This window comes from Myotis brandtii, unplaced genomic scaffold, assembly GCF_000412655.1.
Source record: "Myotis brandtii unplaced genomic scaffold, ASM41265v1 scaffold441, whole genome shotgun sequence".
NCBI classification, from domain to species: Eukaryota; Metazoa; Chordata; class Mammalia; order Chiroptera; family Vespertilionidae; genus Myotis; species Myotis brandtii.
Window position 1 is genome coordinate 1,321,857 of NW_005366873.1, and position 15,338 is coordinate 1,337,194.

The window sequence follows — 15,338 nt, forward strand, 5'->3', positions numbered from 1 at the left end:
GTCGACTAACAACCGGTCGACCAGTCGTTATGACGTAAACTGCCCACCAGGGGGCAGACGCTCAACTCAGGAGCTGCCCCCTGGTGGTCAGTGCGCTCCCACAGCCAACCTCCCAAAGCCGGCCAACTTCCCGTGGTCCCTCCCCCCAGCTGGCCAGCCAACCTCCCATGGTCCCTCCCCCTGGCCCAGCCAGCCCTGATCGGCCCCAGTTGGCCCTGATCTGGACTGATCAGGACTGGTGGAGATGGCCCCGATCAGCCCAATCGCCAGCCAGGTCGAGGGACCCCACCCAGGCACGCATTTGTGCACCAGGCCTCTAGTAGTTGTATATTCCTTTATTCAGTGGTTCTCAACCTTCCTAATGCCGCGACCCTTTAATACAGTTCCTCATGTTGTAGTGACCCCCAACCATAAAATTATTTTCATTGCTACTTCATAACTGTAATTTTGCTACTGTTATGAATCGTAATGTAAATATCTGATATGCAGGATGTATTTTCAGGGGTCGTGACCCACAGGTTGAGAACCGCTGCATAGATTGTCCCAGGAAGATACTGAGAAATTTCTATTAGTACTTGTCTCCAGCAGGGAGGAAGGGAGTCACTAGGAGATAGGAAGGAAAGGAAATTATTTTTACTGTACAAAAAAAAAATTTTTTAACCGTGTGTATATATGACCTATTTAAAACCAAAACAAAGTAGTACTTAAAAAATAACAATGTTATAAAATAAAATAAAAGACTCATTCATTACAGACTGGAGTTTCATGGCTGTTTGCCCTTGCTATGACCTTCAGCCAAATATGTATTAAGTGGCTGGTCACATGGTGAAAGTACCGAAACTGACATTCTACCCTTATTTTCTTCCTCCCGTCTTTGGAATAGAGCGAATGAGCTGATGTTTGCTAATGGCTGCTGAATCTGAGAAACTGACGTAGGATTCAAGCATGATTTCCTCTTTGGCAAGAGCCCGTGCGCACTGGGTGACCATAGCCAGTTAAAGATTAATTATGAAACTCTTCACCCGGTTAAAGTTACAAGTAAATTAGGGAAATCAGTGCAAGACAAACCTTCTTACAGTTACGATTTTTTTCCTTTTTATTGAATTTATTAGGGTGACACTGGTTAACAATATACAGGTTTTAGGTGCACAATTCCACAACACATCATCTGTACACTGTATTGTGTGTTCACCACCCAAATCAAGTCTCCGTCCATCACCACTTATTTCCCCTATACCCTCCTCCACCTCTCTCCTCAATTTGTTTTAATTGAGGTAAAGTTCACATAACAAAGTTAACCGCTTTAAAGTGAACATTTTAGTACATTCACAGTGTTATACAACCACCATCTCTGTCTAGTTCTAAAACATTTTCATTCCCCCAAAATAAGGCCCCATACCCACCAAGCACTTACCCGCCCCCCCCCCCCCCCACCCCCCCTCTACCTGGGCAGCTACCAGCCTGCTTTCTGTCTCTCTGTATCACCTATTCTTGATATGTCGTGAATGTAATTGTGCATAGGTGGCTTTTTCTTTCTGGCATCTTCCGCGTATCATAATGTCTCCAGGGTTCATCCAGGCTGTGATGCTTATCAGTACTCCATTCCTTTTTACGGCTGAACAATATTCCATTGTGTGGATAGACCACAATTTCTTTATCCACTCGTCTGTTCATGGGCATTTAGTTCATTTCCCCCATTTGGCTGTTGTGAATCGTGCTTCAGTGAACATGCTTGTACAAGGGTTTGTTTGGGTCTCTGTGTCGGGGTCTTGGTACAGCTTCAAGAAGGGTTTGCTAAGGACTATCCCGAATCTTGAAAGCAGTGGCTGCCAATTTTCTGAACTCCCTGTGAGCTGTCAGGCTTGTGTCCACCAGGGTTCGCAGTGTGGAGGGTCATGGCATGGGCACCACTCAATGCCCCAGGTGATTGCAGGTGGCAGCCTTCATCGGGGGCACCCGTCCTTCTTCCTTCCGTGTTTGCTCGTTCTCCCATTCTTCCTTTTCTTTATACCCCTTTGCCACCAGGCCATAAACTGAGTAGAGGACCACTTGGTGGAAGTCTGACCCAAGATGTTCCCAGCCCTGTCCAGAAACGGATCAGAAGTGCTCAGGACTCAGGCTCTGAGCTTAGGACACATTAGTTCTGTCTTCCTGCAGAAGTATGTATTACAGTTGCCCTTTTGAGGGGTAGCTGGAGTATCAAACAGTGTTTGCAAGGCACGTCTGGATTACACATGGTGAGCAGAAAGGAGAGCTGCTCAAGCCCACAGAGAAGCACTGGTCCAGCCCTGTGCTGCGTGAGTGGTCATTGGCCCCGTGGCAAGAAGGCCCTGCCCACTGAGGTTCGGCTGGAACTTTTCACCCGTGCCGGCTGGAGATCACTATCTGTGAGGCTGCATTAGACCAGGGCCTTTTCTGAGAGCATCCCACGATTGGGTGATGCTTGGCTCTGTTTTCATCGCTTCCCACCTTCCTCTTGCTGTCCTGGTGGCATCTGTAGTCAAAAGAGAATCCTACTTTTAATCTCGGGACAATCCCCGTGATGTTTGCATCATCAGAAATGATGCTGAGCAGCCACAATGGACAAAACAGACGACAGTGCAGGGGACGGGCCCAAAAAGCAGTGATGCTCTGGGCCTGCCCTCCAGCTGTGCTTTTGAAATTGTTAGTTGACCTGGTGTGGCTCAGTGGTTGAGTGTCGACCTATGAACCAGGAGGTCACGGTTTGATTCCCAGTCAGGGCACATGCCCGGGTTGTGGGCTTGATCGCCAGTGTGGGGCGTGCAGGAGGCAGTCGATCAATGATTCTCTCTCATCATTGATGTTTCTATCTCTCTCTCCCTCTCTCTTCCTCTCTGAAATCAATAAAAAATATATTTAAGAAAAAAGGAATTTTGAAGTTGTGAGTGTACTTACTAAGATAATGTTTATTCCATACGTTAGACTCTTCTTTTAGTTCTGAAAACATGTGGGTGAACCCATACATACACTCACTCACACAGAGTTCCTTTGATAGGATTTTAAACCTGAAAATTAGAGCAGATGACAAAATAGTATTAATGTTTTATGCCAATATTTTTTATTTCCCATCAAAGATTCTCCATTGCATCCTGAGGAAATATAGGCATGTTACTCTTTTTATTTGTTGTTCAGGGAAATGGAAGAGAGGCTGTTTAAGAGATTCTTTTGCAAGGCAGTAGATACTGTCTTTCAGCAGATATTGAAGTTTTCAGCATCCTTTTTAAAATATATGTTCTGCTCCATAAATGTATACTCTCAATAGGTGGCATTCTTACTGTATATCAGGCACCCCTACTGCTCACCCTGCTCCAAGCAGGCCCCCATCGGCCCGTGGGAATCAGTTGCAGAGTTCAGCCCTGAGTGCTGAGGCATGTTTGTGGGCCAAAGCCATCCTCCACAGCTAATTAGACGGGCTTCTCAGGCTCTCAATTCTAATGCCTTTGGGTTGGTACCAAGGCTATTGCTTTGATGCTCACCCCCATGCCTAGCAGCATTAGCCATGGGATTCCTGCTTAATAACTTCATAATCAATTATGAAGAGAGGAAAGGCAAATAGTCTGGCTCCTTTTCATCTCCCACTCAGATCCTAGTCAAGAATATGGAAGAAAAACACACCAATCTGGTTAAAGAAGAAAGCGTCTTGACCTTGAGAATCCCTAGTACTCCTAACAGAATTCTGAGAGTACTGGTTTAAGGATCAGAATTGGAAATCTCAAATGTGTAGATGGCCTATATTTATAAAATGATGAGCAAAGAACTGAAATTCTGTAAGTATACAGGATGTCCACTTAACTGAAATTCTACAAGTATATATACTCTTTAAAAGGAGGAAAAAGTCCTACCCGGTTTGGCTCAGTGGATAGAGCATCAGCCTGTGGACTGAAGGGTCCTAAGTTCAATTCTGGTCTAGGGCACATGCCCAGGTTGCAGGCTTGAGTGCAGGAGCCGGCCAATCAATGATTCTCTCTGATCATTGGTGTTTCGCGCTCTCTCTCCCTCTCTCTTCCTCTCTGAAATTAATAAAATATTTTTAAATTTTTTTTTAAAAAGGAAAGATAGGATTTTTTTTGGTCACATATGGAATTAGAGAGGACTTGGGCAATGGCTACTGCCGGGCCCGCCTTCATCTGTCCTGGGGAGGGCTGATCATCTGTTGCTGCTGTGGCCCATGAAAACTTGTTTGTTGTGCAGTATTTGTCTTCCGAAGACAAGAAGAACCTTCCTTAAAATAGCAGGTCAGAGGCTGCTCTGGCCTACAATGTTTCCAGCGTGACCATCAGGACAGCAAAGCAAGCAACTGACCTCAGCGGGGCCAGGGTGATGTGGAAAATCTAGTTCAAGGTTACAGACTCCGCAGCACATAAACCATTTACAATAATTCTGGCCATTTTCAGGGAATGTGAGATATACATTATTTATAGCATTGAGACCCCTTTGCCATAGAGTGGCAAATACATTGCATCTACGTGAACATTCTAACCCCCTCTACCCCCTTCTCAAAATATGTCTTGTGACGTCATATTGCTTTTTTGGCTAATAGCAGCATAGAATTTCAGAAGTTAAAAAAAGGACTTTTAAAAGCTCACTCTTGAAAAGTGCTTAGCCTAACACATTAGCAGTTTCACATTCCTTTTGCCCTCTACCTATCTTTTCTTTTTCTTTTCTTTTTTTTTTCTATCCTTTCTTATGGTGACCTCATACCTGGGTATTGGCCATGACATGCAAAAAAAAAAAAAAAGAAACGAAAAGAAAAAGAAATCTGTGGACTTATTTCAGTGACGTGGTTTACAGTTTTTTTTCCAAATAGACTGTGGCCTTGCCAGGCCAGTGTGGCTCAGTGGTTGAGCACCGATACAGGAACCAAGAGGTCACCAGTTCCATTCCTGGTCAGGGCACATGCCCAGGTTGCAGGCTCAATCCCCAATAGGGGGAAGTGCAGGAGGTGCTGATCAATGATATTTCTATCTCTATCACTCCTCTCCCTTCCTCTCTCTAAATATATATAAATTTAAAACTTTAAAAAATGGACTGTGGCCAGTCCATATTTGTCAGCTCATACATGTTTGGTTTGGGACCTGACAATATTGAAGGGCCCAGATGAAGATGAAAGAAAACAACCTTCAACAACATCCCCTTGTTAGATCGATGTTCTTATCACTACTAACTGATGTGGTCTTTTTGGTCAAGGAAAGGTTTTTAAATACCCAGATCCTTTATACCTTAAAGATCTTAAAACTCTAAGCCAACTCTTATAAAACATAACAAGGATTTTTTTTAATCCATGGGTTGCAAACTGAAGGGCCTACAACAAAGGCCAGGCTGGTAACATAGGTGCACGCAGTCAGTTCAGGTGTGAGGACAGGTGGCAACAGACATCTAGACCCCAGGGAGCAATGGAAACCCAGCCAACTAGGAAGATCTGTCCTGTGGAAAGTGGGCAGCCACTATGTGCCCCAAACAGTGCTTGCCATGACGGAATCCGTGTCAGAGGCTAATCTGACATGTGTTGAAGGCTGTGTTGAAGGCAGCTTGTCAACCTAACAGAGTCTGACCCACGTCCAGGTCCTGCTTCTCTGGGTCCCTTCTTTCTCTGGCTTTTGGACAGAGCAGCTTTCTCTAGCCTTCTAGCGTCACCATTTTATCACACAAGATAATGAGAAATCCATGCCCTGGAGGAACAGTTGAATGACAAGATAAGATGTCATTAAATTCAGGACCTCAAGTTAGCCAAGCCGTGGAATTTACATTCGTTTTCTGCTTTCCTTAAAGCTCTCTGGAATGAGTCCTGGCCAGGCATAAAGTGCCTCTAGTTAACAGTCTATTAAAAGGACAGCACTTGAATCTTTTATAGGGTCTCCAAAGCCTTATTCCACTTTCTATTAATACCAGCCTAACTCTGAAGTGATTTCGTTTCTATTTATTTTTCGTTCACGTGTATGGCTATGAACTTAGGTGCTCATCTTTGTTGGTGACAAATAGACTTTTTATTTATAAAAAGAGGATTTCGGGGAGAGCTTGCATTTTCTGGAACTTACATGGGCAACTATTTCAATACTGAAACTTGATTATATGTTTTATTCTTAATCTTTTAAATTTTACAGGAAACACTCTACACTGGCTCACAATCCCTGTGGACATTTTTAAGATCTCTGTATCTCAGCCAGCATCAATTAAAAGAGAAACGTCCCTCTCTGGTTCCTTTTATGATTTCCACCATTTTCACAATGATTCTCTGCTTAGATAGTCTTTACCCTCAAAGGAACCTCATGTTCAGGTTCCATCGCGGCCGTTTTTGCCCATCGGCAGTGGAAGAGGCACTGACCAGGGAGGTGAACCTGTGATTGGAGGTTTAACCCAGAGCAGCCTGGCGAGCTGCAGTGGCCTGGGTTCACGTGACCTGAGGACAGGGGCTGCCCTCTGTGCGGATAACGGGACACTGCTTACCCGTGGCCTGTGCAAAGCCCGCGTCCACCCGGGGCCTTAGTTCCAGAGTATAAAAGGAAGCACTTACATCAGATGGTCTTCAGGGTCCCTCTGGCTCTCAAGTGTCCTGTGATCTGTAAGAGGCAAGTAATCCGGCCTTTTCAGTTGAGCGGGAGCCCTAAGTGGACGGAGATCACGGAAGTGCAAGACCGCTCACAAGTTAAAAGCTGAGTAACAACAACAATGATAGTGTTCATATGATGCTGACGGTGATTGTGGAACCAGAGAAACCAAAATGCCTTTCCCAGAGGCTGGCAGCGGGCTGTAGTTCTTTGTGAAGGGGAAGAGGAAATGTCAGATTTATGGGATTATTACACCCATGAGAGCCATAGGCACTGAGTGTTTACCGTGTGCCTGGCACTCTGCTCAGTGATTACACATCGTCTCTCCAGCCCATTTTACGGATGAAGAAACTGAGGCCCAGTGGCTGCCTCGCGTGCCCATGGTCCCTTAGTTCAATGTCAGAGCTGGAATTTGACTCCGGGTCTCTGCCTCCAAAGTCTTTACTCACAGTTAGTGTGTAGGATTGGTGCACAATTAGTGTATAGAATGGGTCAAAACAAGGAAGAATCTCATTTCTTCCTGTTGCTACAGTATTATCCTCTCTCAGAGCTCCCTTTCCTACCCTTAATAATATCTTAGGTGGATTCCTGTAGCTTTCTGGTTATTTTTAGCTCCTAAAAGTCCAACCTGGTTAAAAACTTGATTCTCATATCCGGTTCGAGCTGAACCCTGACCCCAGCTCAGGACTAACCCAAACTGGAGACCTGCAGTGAGGGGGTGGTGGGGCACAGCCTCTCCTTTTACCCCTTCCTGTGCCACAGGGTCCATAAGCAGGGGGAGGGGTTTCAGCGAGAAGGGAAACGGTGTTGTAAAGCTGGTGTCAGTAGGCTCTTTAGCTGACACTCTCTGGAGACATCTTTCAGGGGGTGGGTTTTGGATTCCTTGGCAACAGCAAGCAGTTTCTGACTCCCTTGTTATAGCAAATCCCCTCCCCGCTTCCCAGCTCAGGCCCTGCTCCCCAGCTCAGGCCCTGCTCCCCAGCTCAGGCCCTGCTCCCTCCCGGTCTCCTCGTTGCCACTTCCTAATGAGGTCCCCAGCCCTGCCAGGCAGCTTTCTCGGGTGTGTGTTCAGGATGCTCGGGGTGGGTACCAGCCACAGGACGCACAGGCATCCCCAGTGAGCCAGACAGTGGACACCCACACCACTGCCACTCTGTCTTCTCCGTGGCCTGCCAGCAGGGGGCGCTCCAGCAGGCTTCCTGCCTTTCAGATTGCCCAGATTCCACAGGCTCCAGACTTGCTGTTCCTGAAGGCTTCCAACTCCAGGACACCCCAGTCTACCCATCCCAAGAACTTAACACCAAGCTCCTCTGGGATCCCATCACAACCCTGGGGCCTGAGCGTCCCCCTTAGTAGACATCTTGGTAGGAGGCGGGAGGCCCGTCTCCTCTTCTCTCAGTGTCCTCTGATCCCTTAACAGCAGCGGGGAGGGGACCCCACCTCACTCCTGCAGTGTGGACGGCTCCCTGCGGACTCTCCTCTATTCCTTTTTGAATGTCTGGCTGCAGAGGTAATAGGGGTGGAGAGCCTCAGGTGGATTCTGCTATCCTGGTCCTTCTGGCAGGGACATGCCTAGCACCCTTCCTTGGCAGATGGACTGTGTATCACCACCTCCAGCTCTAAGTTTGTAGCCCCAAATTCCCAGACACTAGGAAAAGTCTCCTTCCGTATTCTGGTAGCTTTGATCCAGATATGGGAGGAGACTTTTCCTCCGAACGGCGGTTTCCACCTTCATTTCGGAACTAGGGGTGACGGAGCACAAGGGCCTGGGCGGGGGGAGGGGGGGGGGATGAATGGGAATTTGGTAGCCACACTGTCCCCTTTTCTAGAGCTCCGTGTCCTCCTTCTCCACACAGGGCAGCTTCATCAAATAAGACATTCCTCTGGCCCTCACTCTGCCCCAAGGGGAAAGTCTAGGAGGGTGGACAGAACAGAGGTATTCGGGCTTAAGTGCCGCCCAGCTGACAGCTTCCTTCCTGAGGCCACTTGTCATGTCCTTCAATTTAAATACTTTTGCAGCCCAGGTGTCCATGGCCTATGTACAAACAAAACAAAACAAACAAACAAACAAACAAAAGATACGTTAAAGGAGCCAGGAGACTGGCAGGATCCCTATGTACGAAATGACAGGAACGTGGACCCAGGTGCGGCCTTGGCTGCCGGTTTAACTTGGCCGTGAGCAGCCGAGTCCCTGCTTTGCTCTTGGCTCCTGGTGTCGAGAATGAAAGGCTGGCAGCGACGATGTGTTCAAGGCTGCGGTTGGGTTTTTCTTTCCTCACATCTGGTGATGATTCGTCCTTGATAGGATACTGGCGAGTGGCTAGAGGGTTTGGTTTCCTTGACGCTGCCCCGTACTCACCTATTCCTGACTTGGGCCGAATTCCCGCGCCAATCGCCCGCTTTCTATATTTATCAGCAGCTGCTTCGGGGATGTGGAAACAATTTTCTCAACAGCTGAAAAGCATGCGGATCGAGAGCAGGACGTGTTGTTCTTATAAAGGAGCCTCGTTGGAACGAGCGTGGAGGGGTGAACAATCCAGCACGAATCTCCTTGTCCCTGCATCTCCTCCCATTCCCCCCGCCCCCATGACATCAGGCTTAAGCGGAGAAGATGGTTGGTTTTGTCCAGAGAGGAATGCACCACAATCCTTTGCATCAGCGGAGTGGCCAGTATTCTCCTTCTTAGGAGGTGGTCTTGGCTGACTTGCTTGATTTATGTCTTAAGGTTTGGGGTGCAGAGGCTCATCGCAGCCTCTTCTTCCAGCCCAGCCTTCCCAGCTGCCTGGCTCTAGGCATTCAGCATTCGGTGACTACTTCTCTGTAAACCATTATGAAAATCAGCCGCAGGACGTCTGCCCTCCGTGGGACACGGCAGGGCGGGAGGATCTGAGAAGCACAGCATACCACCTGTGAGCCGGAAGCTTCCAGACTGCCAGGCACTGGGACTAAGTGACTGTGAAGTATACATGGTGCCTGGTTCACCGACAGCCCTCGGTGCAGAATGACCAGAGAGGTTGTTGTTGCTCTCAGATGGGCTCAGAGCTCTGGGGCATCTGGATGTTAGTGTGCTTGTAAGGACAGTAAGACTTAGAGTTGAGAAACCTGGCTTTTAGTCCCAGTTCTGCCCCTATGATGAAAAGGGGAACCACATTGAATGCCCAACCTGTGCCAAGAGTTCTGAGTGTTATGCAAAGCACTTTACCATGCAGGGTCTCTCCCCTCTTAGCAATTGAGGAAGTAGGTCAGCATTTCCCAGGTGAAGCAGTGAGAGTTCAGAGAGAGTAGTTTACCCGGGTTAGTGTCCAAATCTCCCTAACTCCAGAGCCCATGTTCTCACCATCCGCATCTTCCATCTCCCTAGACCTCAGCTCTGTGCAGGGGGAGACCTCGAACAGCTGTGCAAACTCTCAACCCAACTGTCTTCAGCTGTAGAATTGAAAAGCCATCTCTAAAGTTTATTTTCTACTTAAAAAAATGTAACCAACCAGAGTCTTCCTTATTATTTTAAATCTTTACTGCCACCTAGTGGGAATGATCTAATTAGAATAATGGAACATTTGAGTTCAGCTTGCATTAAAAACCACCAATTCATCTTAGGTACATACTGTGTTCCTAACCTTTAAAAACGGTATTTATGAATACATATTATAGTCTTCTGTTTTATCTTTATAATAAACTACTAGATGTGAGATCTCCTTTATACGACTTTTGGTGAGATGCTGGGATAATAATAAATCCCAGCTTTTAAAAAAATATGTAATGCTTTGTGACCATATGATACACACGCAGCTTACAATAAGCTATATGTAAAGAGATTCTAATCTGAAATATTTAAACATATAGCAGATATGTTTTTAACTTTATAAATATTTAGTCTTTTTTTTTTTTTACATTCTCATGGCAAAAAAATTAAACAACATAGAGGTTGTGGCATTAAAAGTAAAGTCCTCCATCACTGAGGACTTTTATGATTTCTTATGTGCTTTTAAAGAATTGTTCTGTTCATATACAAGCATGTGTGCAAATATACGCATACTTTTTTTTTTTTTACTATTTTTCTATTAATGAGCTCATGCTATGCATACTGTTCTTCAGCTTGATTTGTTTACTTATTCAATTTTGGATATCTTTCCATGCCCACAACAAATCTACCTCATTCTTTTTAACAGCACACAGTATTCCATTATTGACTATATTATAATTAATTTCCTGGTCCCTCATTAATGTCCATTTAGGCTATTTTCAGTTTTGTTCTTACAAAAATGCTTTGGGGAATGCCTATGTATTCTTCAGGGAACACACACATACACTTTTGCAAATTTATTTGTAGAATGAAATCTTAGACATGAAATTGCTGAGTTTAAAGGCACATTATTACCTACTGACCAGAGATCATTAGAAATTCTACACATCTGTAGTCAAAAAAAAAAAAAAAGGAAGGGGGGGGGGGAGGGAGGGAGGAAGGAAGGAAGGGAGGGAAGCAGGTTTACTTAAACTACAGCCAGGGAGACAACACCCGGGGGCGGGTTTGGAGCCTTTTCTAGGATTTGGGCTTGTGCTGGGTAACTTAGGGAGGATTCGGGGAGCGGGAGCAGCTCTGGGGGTGTGTTGTCAAGAAGCAGGAGCAGGGCAGTGACTGGGTGTCTTCTTTTTCTGGGAGGAGAGAAGTGGAGTGGTTAGGAGTGTCCTTAGTAAATGAGCAGCCGTCGCGATGTGTCAGGAGAGGGGGTGTTTAGCCGTCTGTGCACCTGTGGCCTTGCCTGGACATGGCTTTATTCCGCGGTGCTGTTCCTACTCTCATGGGGACATCTCGGCCAGCCTGCCCACAGCGCTTTCTGTCACTTCCTTGGGTACATTGGTGTTAAATGTCTGGAGATCTTTAAGTTGCTTCTAAAAAGGATACACCAATTTACATTCTTCTGGGTTCTTTTAAAGACTCAGCTTCTCTGAAAATGATTTAATAACCAGGATAATCGTGGAAATGACACTAATAGCAAATGTTTAGAGAGCCGCTTCCTGCATGCCAACCCTGTGCTGAGTCCATCACGGGACACATCCTCCTCGAAGGCTGGAGCAAAGCGCTAACCACATCCCGGCTTCTGCCGGAGCAAACCCAGGCTTAGAAAGCGGCAAAGCCCGGCCGGTGTGGCTCAGTGGTTAAGTGTCAACCTATGAACCAGGAGGTCACGGTTCGATTCTCCGTCAGGGCAGATGCCCAGGTGCAGGTTCGATCCCCAGTGGGCGGCATGCAGGAGACAGCTGATCAATGATTCTCTCTCATCATTGATTTTTCTATCTCTCTCTCCCTCTCCCTTCCTCTCTGAAATCAATAAAAATATATTTTAAAAAAAAAAGAAAAGAAAGCGGGAGAACCAGCCCAGATCACGGAACTAGCCAACAAGGCACTGAGCTGGGCGCAGAACCGGCTCATTGCGGGGCCTATGCTCTTCACCATGAAGGAACTCTCTCTGTGATCTGCTTCACGGAGCCTGCCCGGGAGAATTGAAAGCTGAGGAGTTAAGAGCCGTTTAATTGATGATGACAAAGCGTGGCGGGTCCGGTTTAGGTTGACAAGGCAGAAGAGTCCTGTTTACAGAAGTGAGACTTCTGAGCGCATTCTGGGAACCACGTGATGGTGCTAAGCGGGGCATGCAGCCTGGGGGCTTTGCGGCTCCCACGCGTCCTCAGTGACTGCAGGCCCACGAGAGCGTTCCCCGTCACAGCCTGGACCCTGCAATTGAGTCGTCTCTGGGCCAGCAGGAGCTCAGAGGGGACTTAAAGAACCTCCGAGGAAATACAGGATGGAGGACATCCATCCCCTGGGTCCTCCGTGGTTCATGGAGCGTCCACGCTGCGTGAGGATGGGGCCCGTGAGACAGACTGTGCAGGGCGAGCGCAGAGTGAATCGGTGCTTAAGCAAATATTTATTGTGTGATGGGCACACCGGGTTCAGAGCTGGCCGAGTGCGGGCATTTAGCACACCTGGCTGCAGGGAGTAACATCCGGCTGCTCTTTCTTCCAGACTGTGCCGGCTGCGGAAGGGACATCAAGAACGGGCAGGCGCTGCTGGCGCTGGAAAAGCAGTGGCACTTGGGGTGCTTTAAATGCAAGTCCTGCTCGAAGGTCCTCACCGGGGAGTACATCAGCAAGTAAGTGAGGCTGGACCTGGGGGGCCCTCTCGCTTCTGCTCCGGGGGCCCCACCCCGACCTGCAGGACATAATGACAGACATGTACACCCCACAATCCACAGGAACTTTTGGCTGTAAAGCTGGTGCAAGGAATTTTATTCCTCTGCATTTGCCATAGTTTGCCTCCTATAAATGTAATGAGATGTTAAGCATTGCCTGATTTAACAATGAACGAAGCCGATTTAATATGTTATAACCAATGAAGCATTCAGTAATTTTACCTTCACTAGCCCCCCACCCCCTAATTTGGCATTAACAAACCTTTGTCCTCCTTCCAGTTCTTGAATGTATTTGTAGATGCCCCAGACTTCCCCCAAAACCCACACAGGGTCTAGGCCAGCCGTGGGCAAACTACGGCCCGCGGGCCGGATCCGGCCCGTTTGAAATGAATAAAACTAAAAAAAAAAAAGACCGTACCCTTTTATGTAATGATGTTTACTTTGAATTTATATTAGTTCACACAAACACTCCATCCATGCTTTTGTTCCGGCCCTCCGGTCCAGTTTAAGAACCCATTGTGGCCCTCGAGTCAAAAAGTTTGCCCACCCCTGGTCTAGGCACTAAGCCCATTAGGACCAATGCCCACAATAGCTCCTCAGAACGGGTTCGTGTTAGGCTGGTGTGGATAACAGCTACAGCAGATGAAGTAGGGTTTCTGTTTGTTTTATGTTTATGCAGCTGGAGAAACTAGTTCAGTTACAATGATTACCTTCTGAGTTAAGAAAGAAAGACTGGGCACGGGGTTGGGGTTGGGGGAGACAGTGGCAATGAGGGGAAAATTTCCCCTATATACCTTTTCTATGCTTAAAAAAATGTCTTCCAACCGGGCAAGTATATCAGCTATTCAAAAAATACCAAATGAATTAAGAATATAGCAAAACAAACAAAAAGTAGTTTGGGCCCCGCCTTCCAAAAACCTAACCCTGTAGGTCTGGGCTGACCTGTGGGAACCCCCCAGAGGTGCCTCTGACGCAGAGCTGAAGTGAGAAGAGGAAGATGCTCGCTCTTAAACGCACACCGAGGGCTGCGCGCCGTGGGCCACGGGGCCATTCAGAGCGGTGCCTTTGAACTCGGCCACAGGCCGTGCAGTGCCATCCTCACTGCGCACTGAGGAAGCCACGGCGGTTATGGGGGCTGGACAAGAAGGCCTGGGCCCCGCGGGCCTCCTGGAGGCCGAGGCTCTGTGTGTGAGCATGAGGAGTGGGGTGGGGAGACAGGTCAGGGCCTCCAGAGAGGGGAGCGCTGAGACCACATCTGAAGCCCATCTGGCTGGCGGTGGTCGAAAACGATGCCAGGGCTTGGCTAGTGAGCCTCAGACCCTCGAGCGACGGGTGCTGGGGAGCACTCGGTGACGTGGCCGTGGTTTCTGTGTGGCCCAGGACCACAGTTCTGTCTCTGAATCGCTTGGTCTCGTGGGTTCTGCTCGTGTCTGAGCTCCAGGCACGTGAACACTGGGCAGGAGAGAAACAGTCTCCCACCATCTGTCCCAGGCCCCAGAGCAGCGTGGTTCTGGGCCTCCCCTGCCTGGGCCTCCTCTCGGGCGCTAAGCACTCTCTCTCTTGCAGGGACGGCGCTCCGTACTGCGAAAAGGACTACCAGGGGCTCTTCGGGGTGAAGTGTGAAGCCTGCCACCAGTTCATCACAGGCAAAGTCTTGGAGGTGAGTGACGGGCGGGCTGCCCTCAAAGCGCCGTTTCCCTCTGAGGCCCTCGGACACGCGTGGGAGTCTGTTTTCCCATTTTTTCTCACGGGTGGCGGAGAGAAGGTTGTAGATGACCAGTCTCTTAGAGATCAACGTGTTGACTGTCTTCACAGGCAGTTTCTTCTACATGTTCATGTGGACATGGGAACGATGGAGAATTTGAAGAGAAGGAAAGAATGATCAAGGGGCTGTTAGGAATTATGTGGAAGGGAGGGTTGTATTAGACTATTTTTAGAAGTCAGAGAAGAGGAGATGAGCGTGTTAGAGCCACGTGTCTTCATGTGTATACACGTGTATAGGTGTATATACGCGTGTGCTTTTGCATGTGCATGTGTGGGAGTGTCACGTGCACGTACACCTGGGAGTATGCATGACGTGCGTGTTCTTGCAGTACATGTGTGCATATGAGTGTGCACACACTCAGGGAGCAGAGGCTCAGAACTGAAGCTGAGAAAAGGAAGGGTGGATGGAAGGTGACTTCCCGCCCTGAGAAGTCCACATCCTGTGTGGCCCAGAGCCCTGAGGCCCGGGCGGAGCTGAAGCCTGTGGGTTCAGGTGTGACTGACTCGCACCTGAGCTCACTTCCTGCTGTCTCAGCGGCCGCCAGCCTCTGCCTCTGGGCTGGCCGCGCTCCCCTGGAGTCTGTGGAACCACCTCACTTCGCACAGGCCTGTGGGTGTTGACCAGTTGTGACGGGAAAAGCAAAGATTGCCTCATAGCCGGCCCACAGAGCAGGGTGGAGCATGTGTGCTGAGCAGCTGGGAAGGCGACCGACTGGTCCTGCGGCTTGTCACATCACATCGCTTGGGCAGACACCAGGGCCCTGAATCCACATACTCAAGCTCCCCAGCAGGGCGTGGTTCAGAGATACAGGATGTCAGT

General features: G+C 48.1%; 1 protein-coding gene across 12 annotated transcripts in view; it reads left to right on the top strand.

Moving 5' to 3' along the window:
* The window catches only part of ABLIM1 (actin binding LIM protein 1), a 187,168-nt gene that overhangs the window by 88,649 nt on the left and 83,181 nt on the right, over nucleotides 1-15,338 (top strand). For all 12 annotated transcript variants that reach the window (XM_014546347.1, XM_014546344.1, XM_014546346.1 and 9 more), the window contains exons 5-6: nucleotides 12,589-12,715; nucleotides 14,321-14,414. In XM_014546347.1, coding sequence (XP_014401833.1) covers nucleotides 12,589-12,715; nucleotides 14,321-14,414 — 221 coding nt within the window. The remainder of the gene's footprint in view (nucleotides 1-12,588; nucleotides 12,716-14,320; nucleotides 14,415-15,338) is intronic.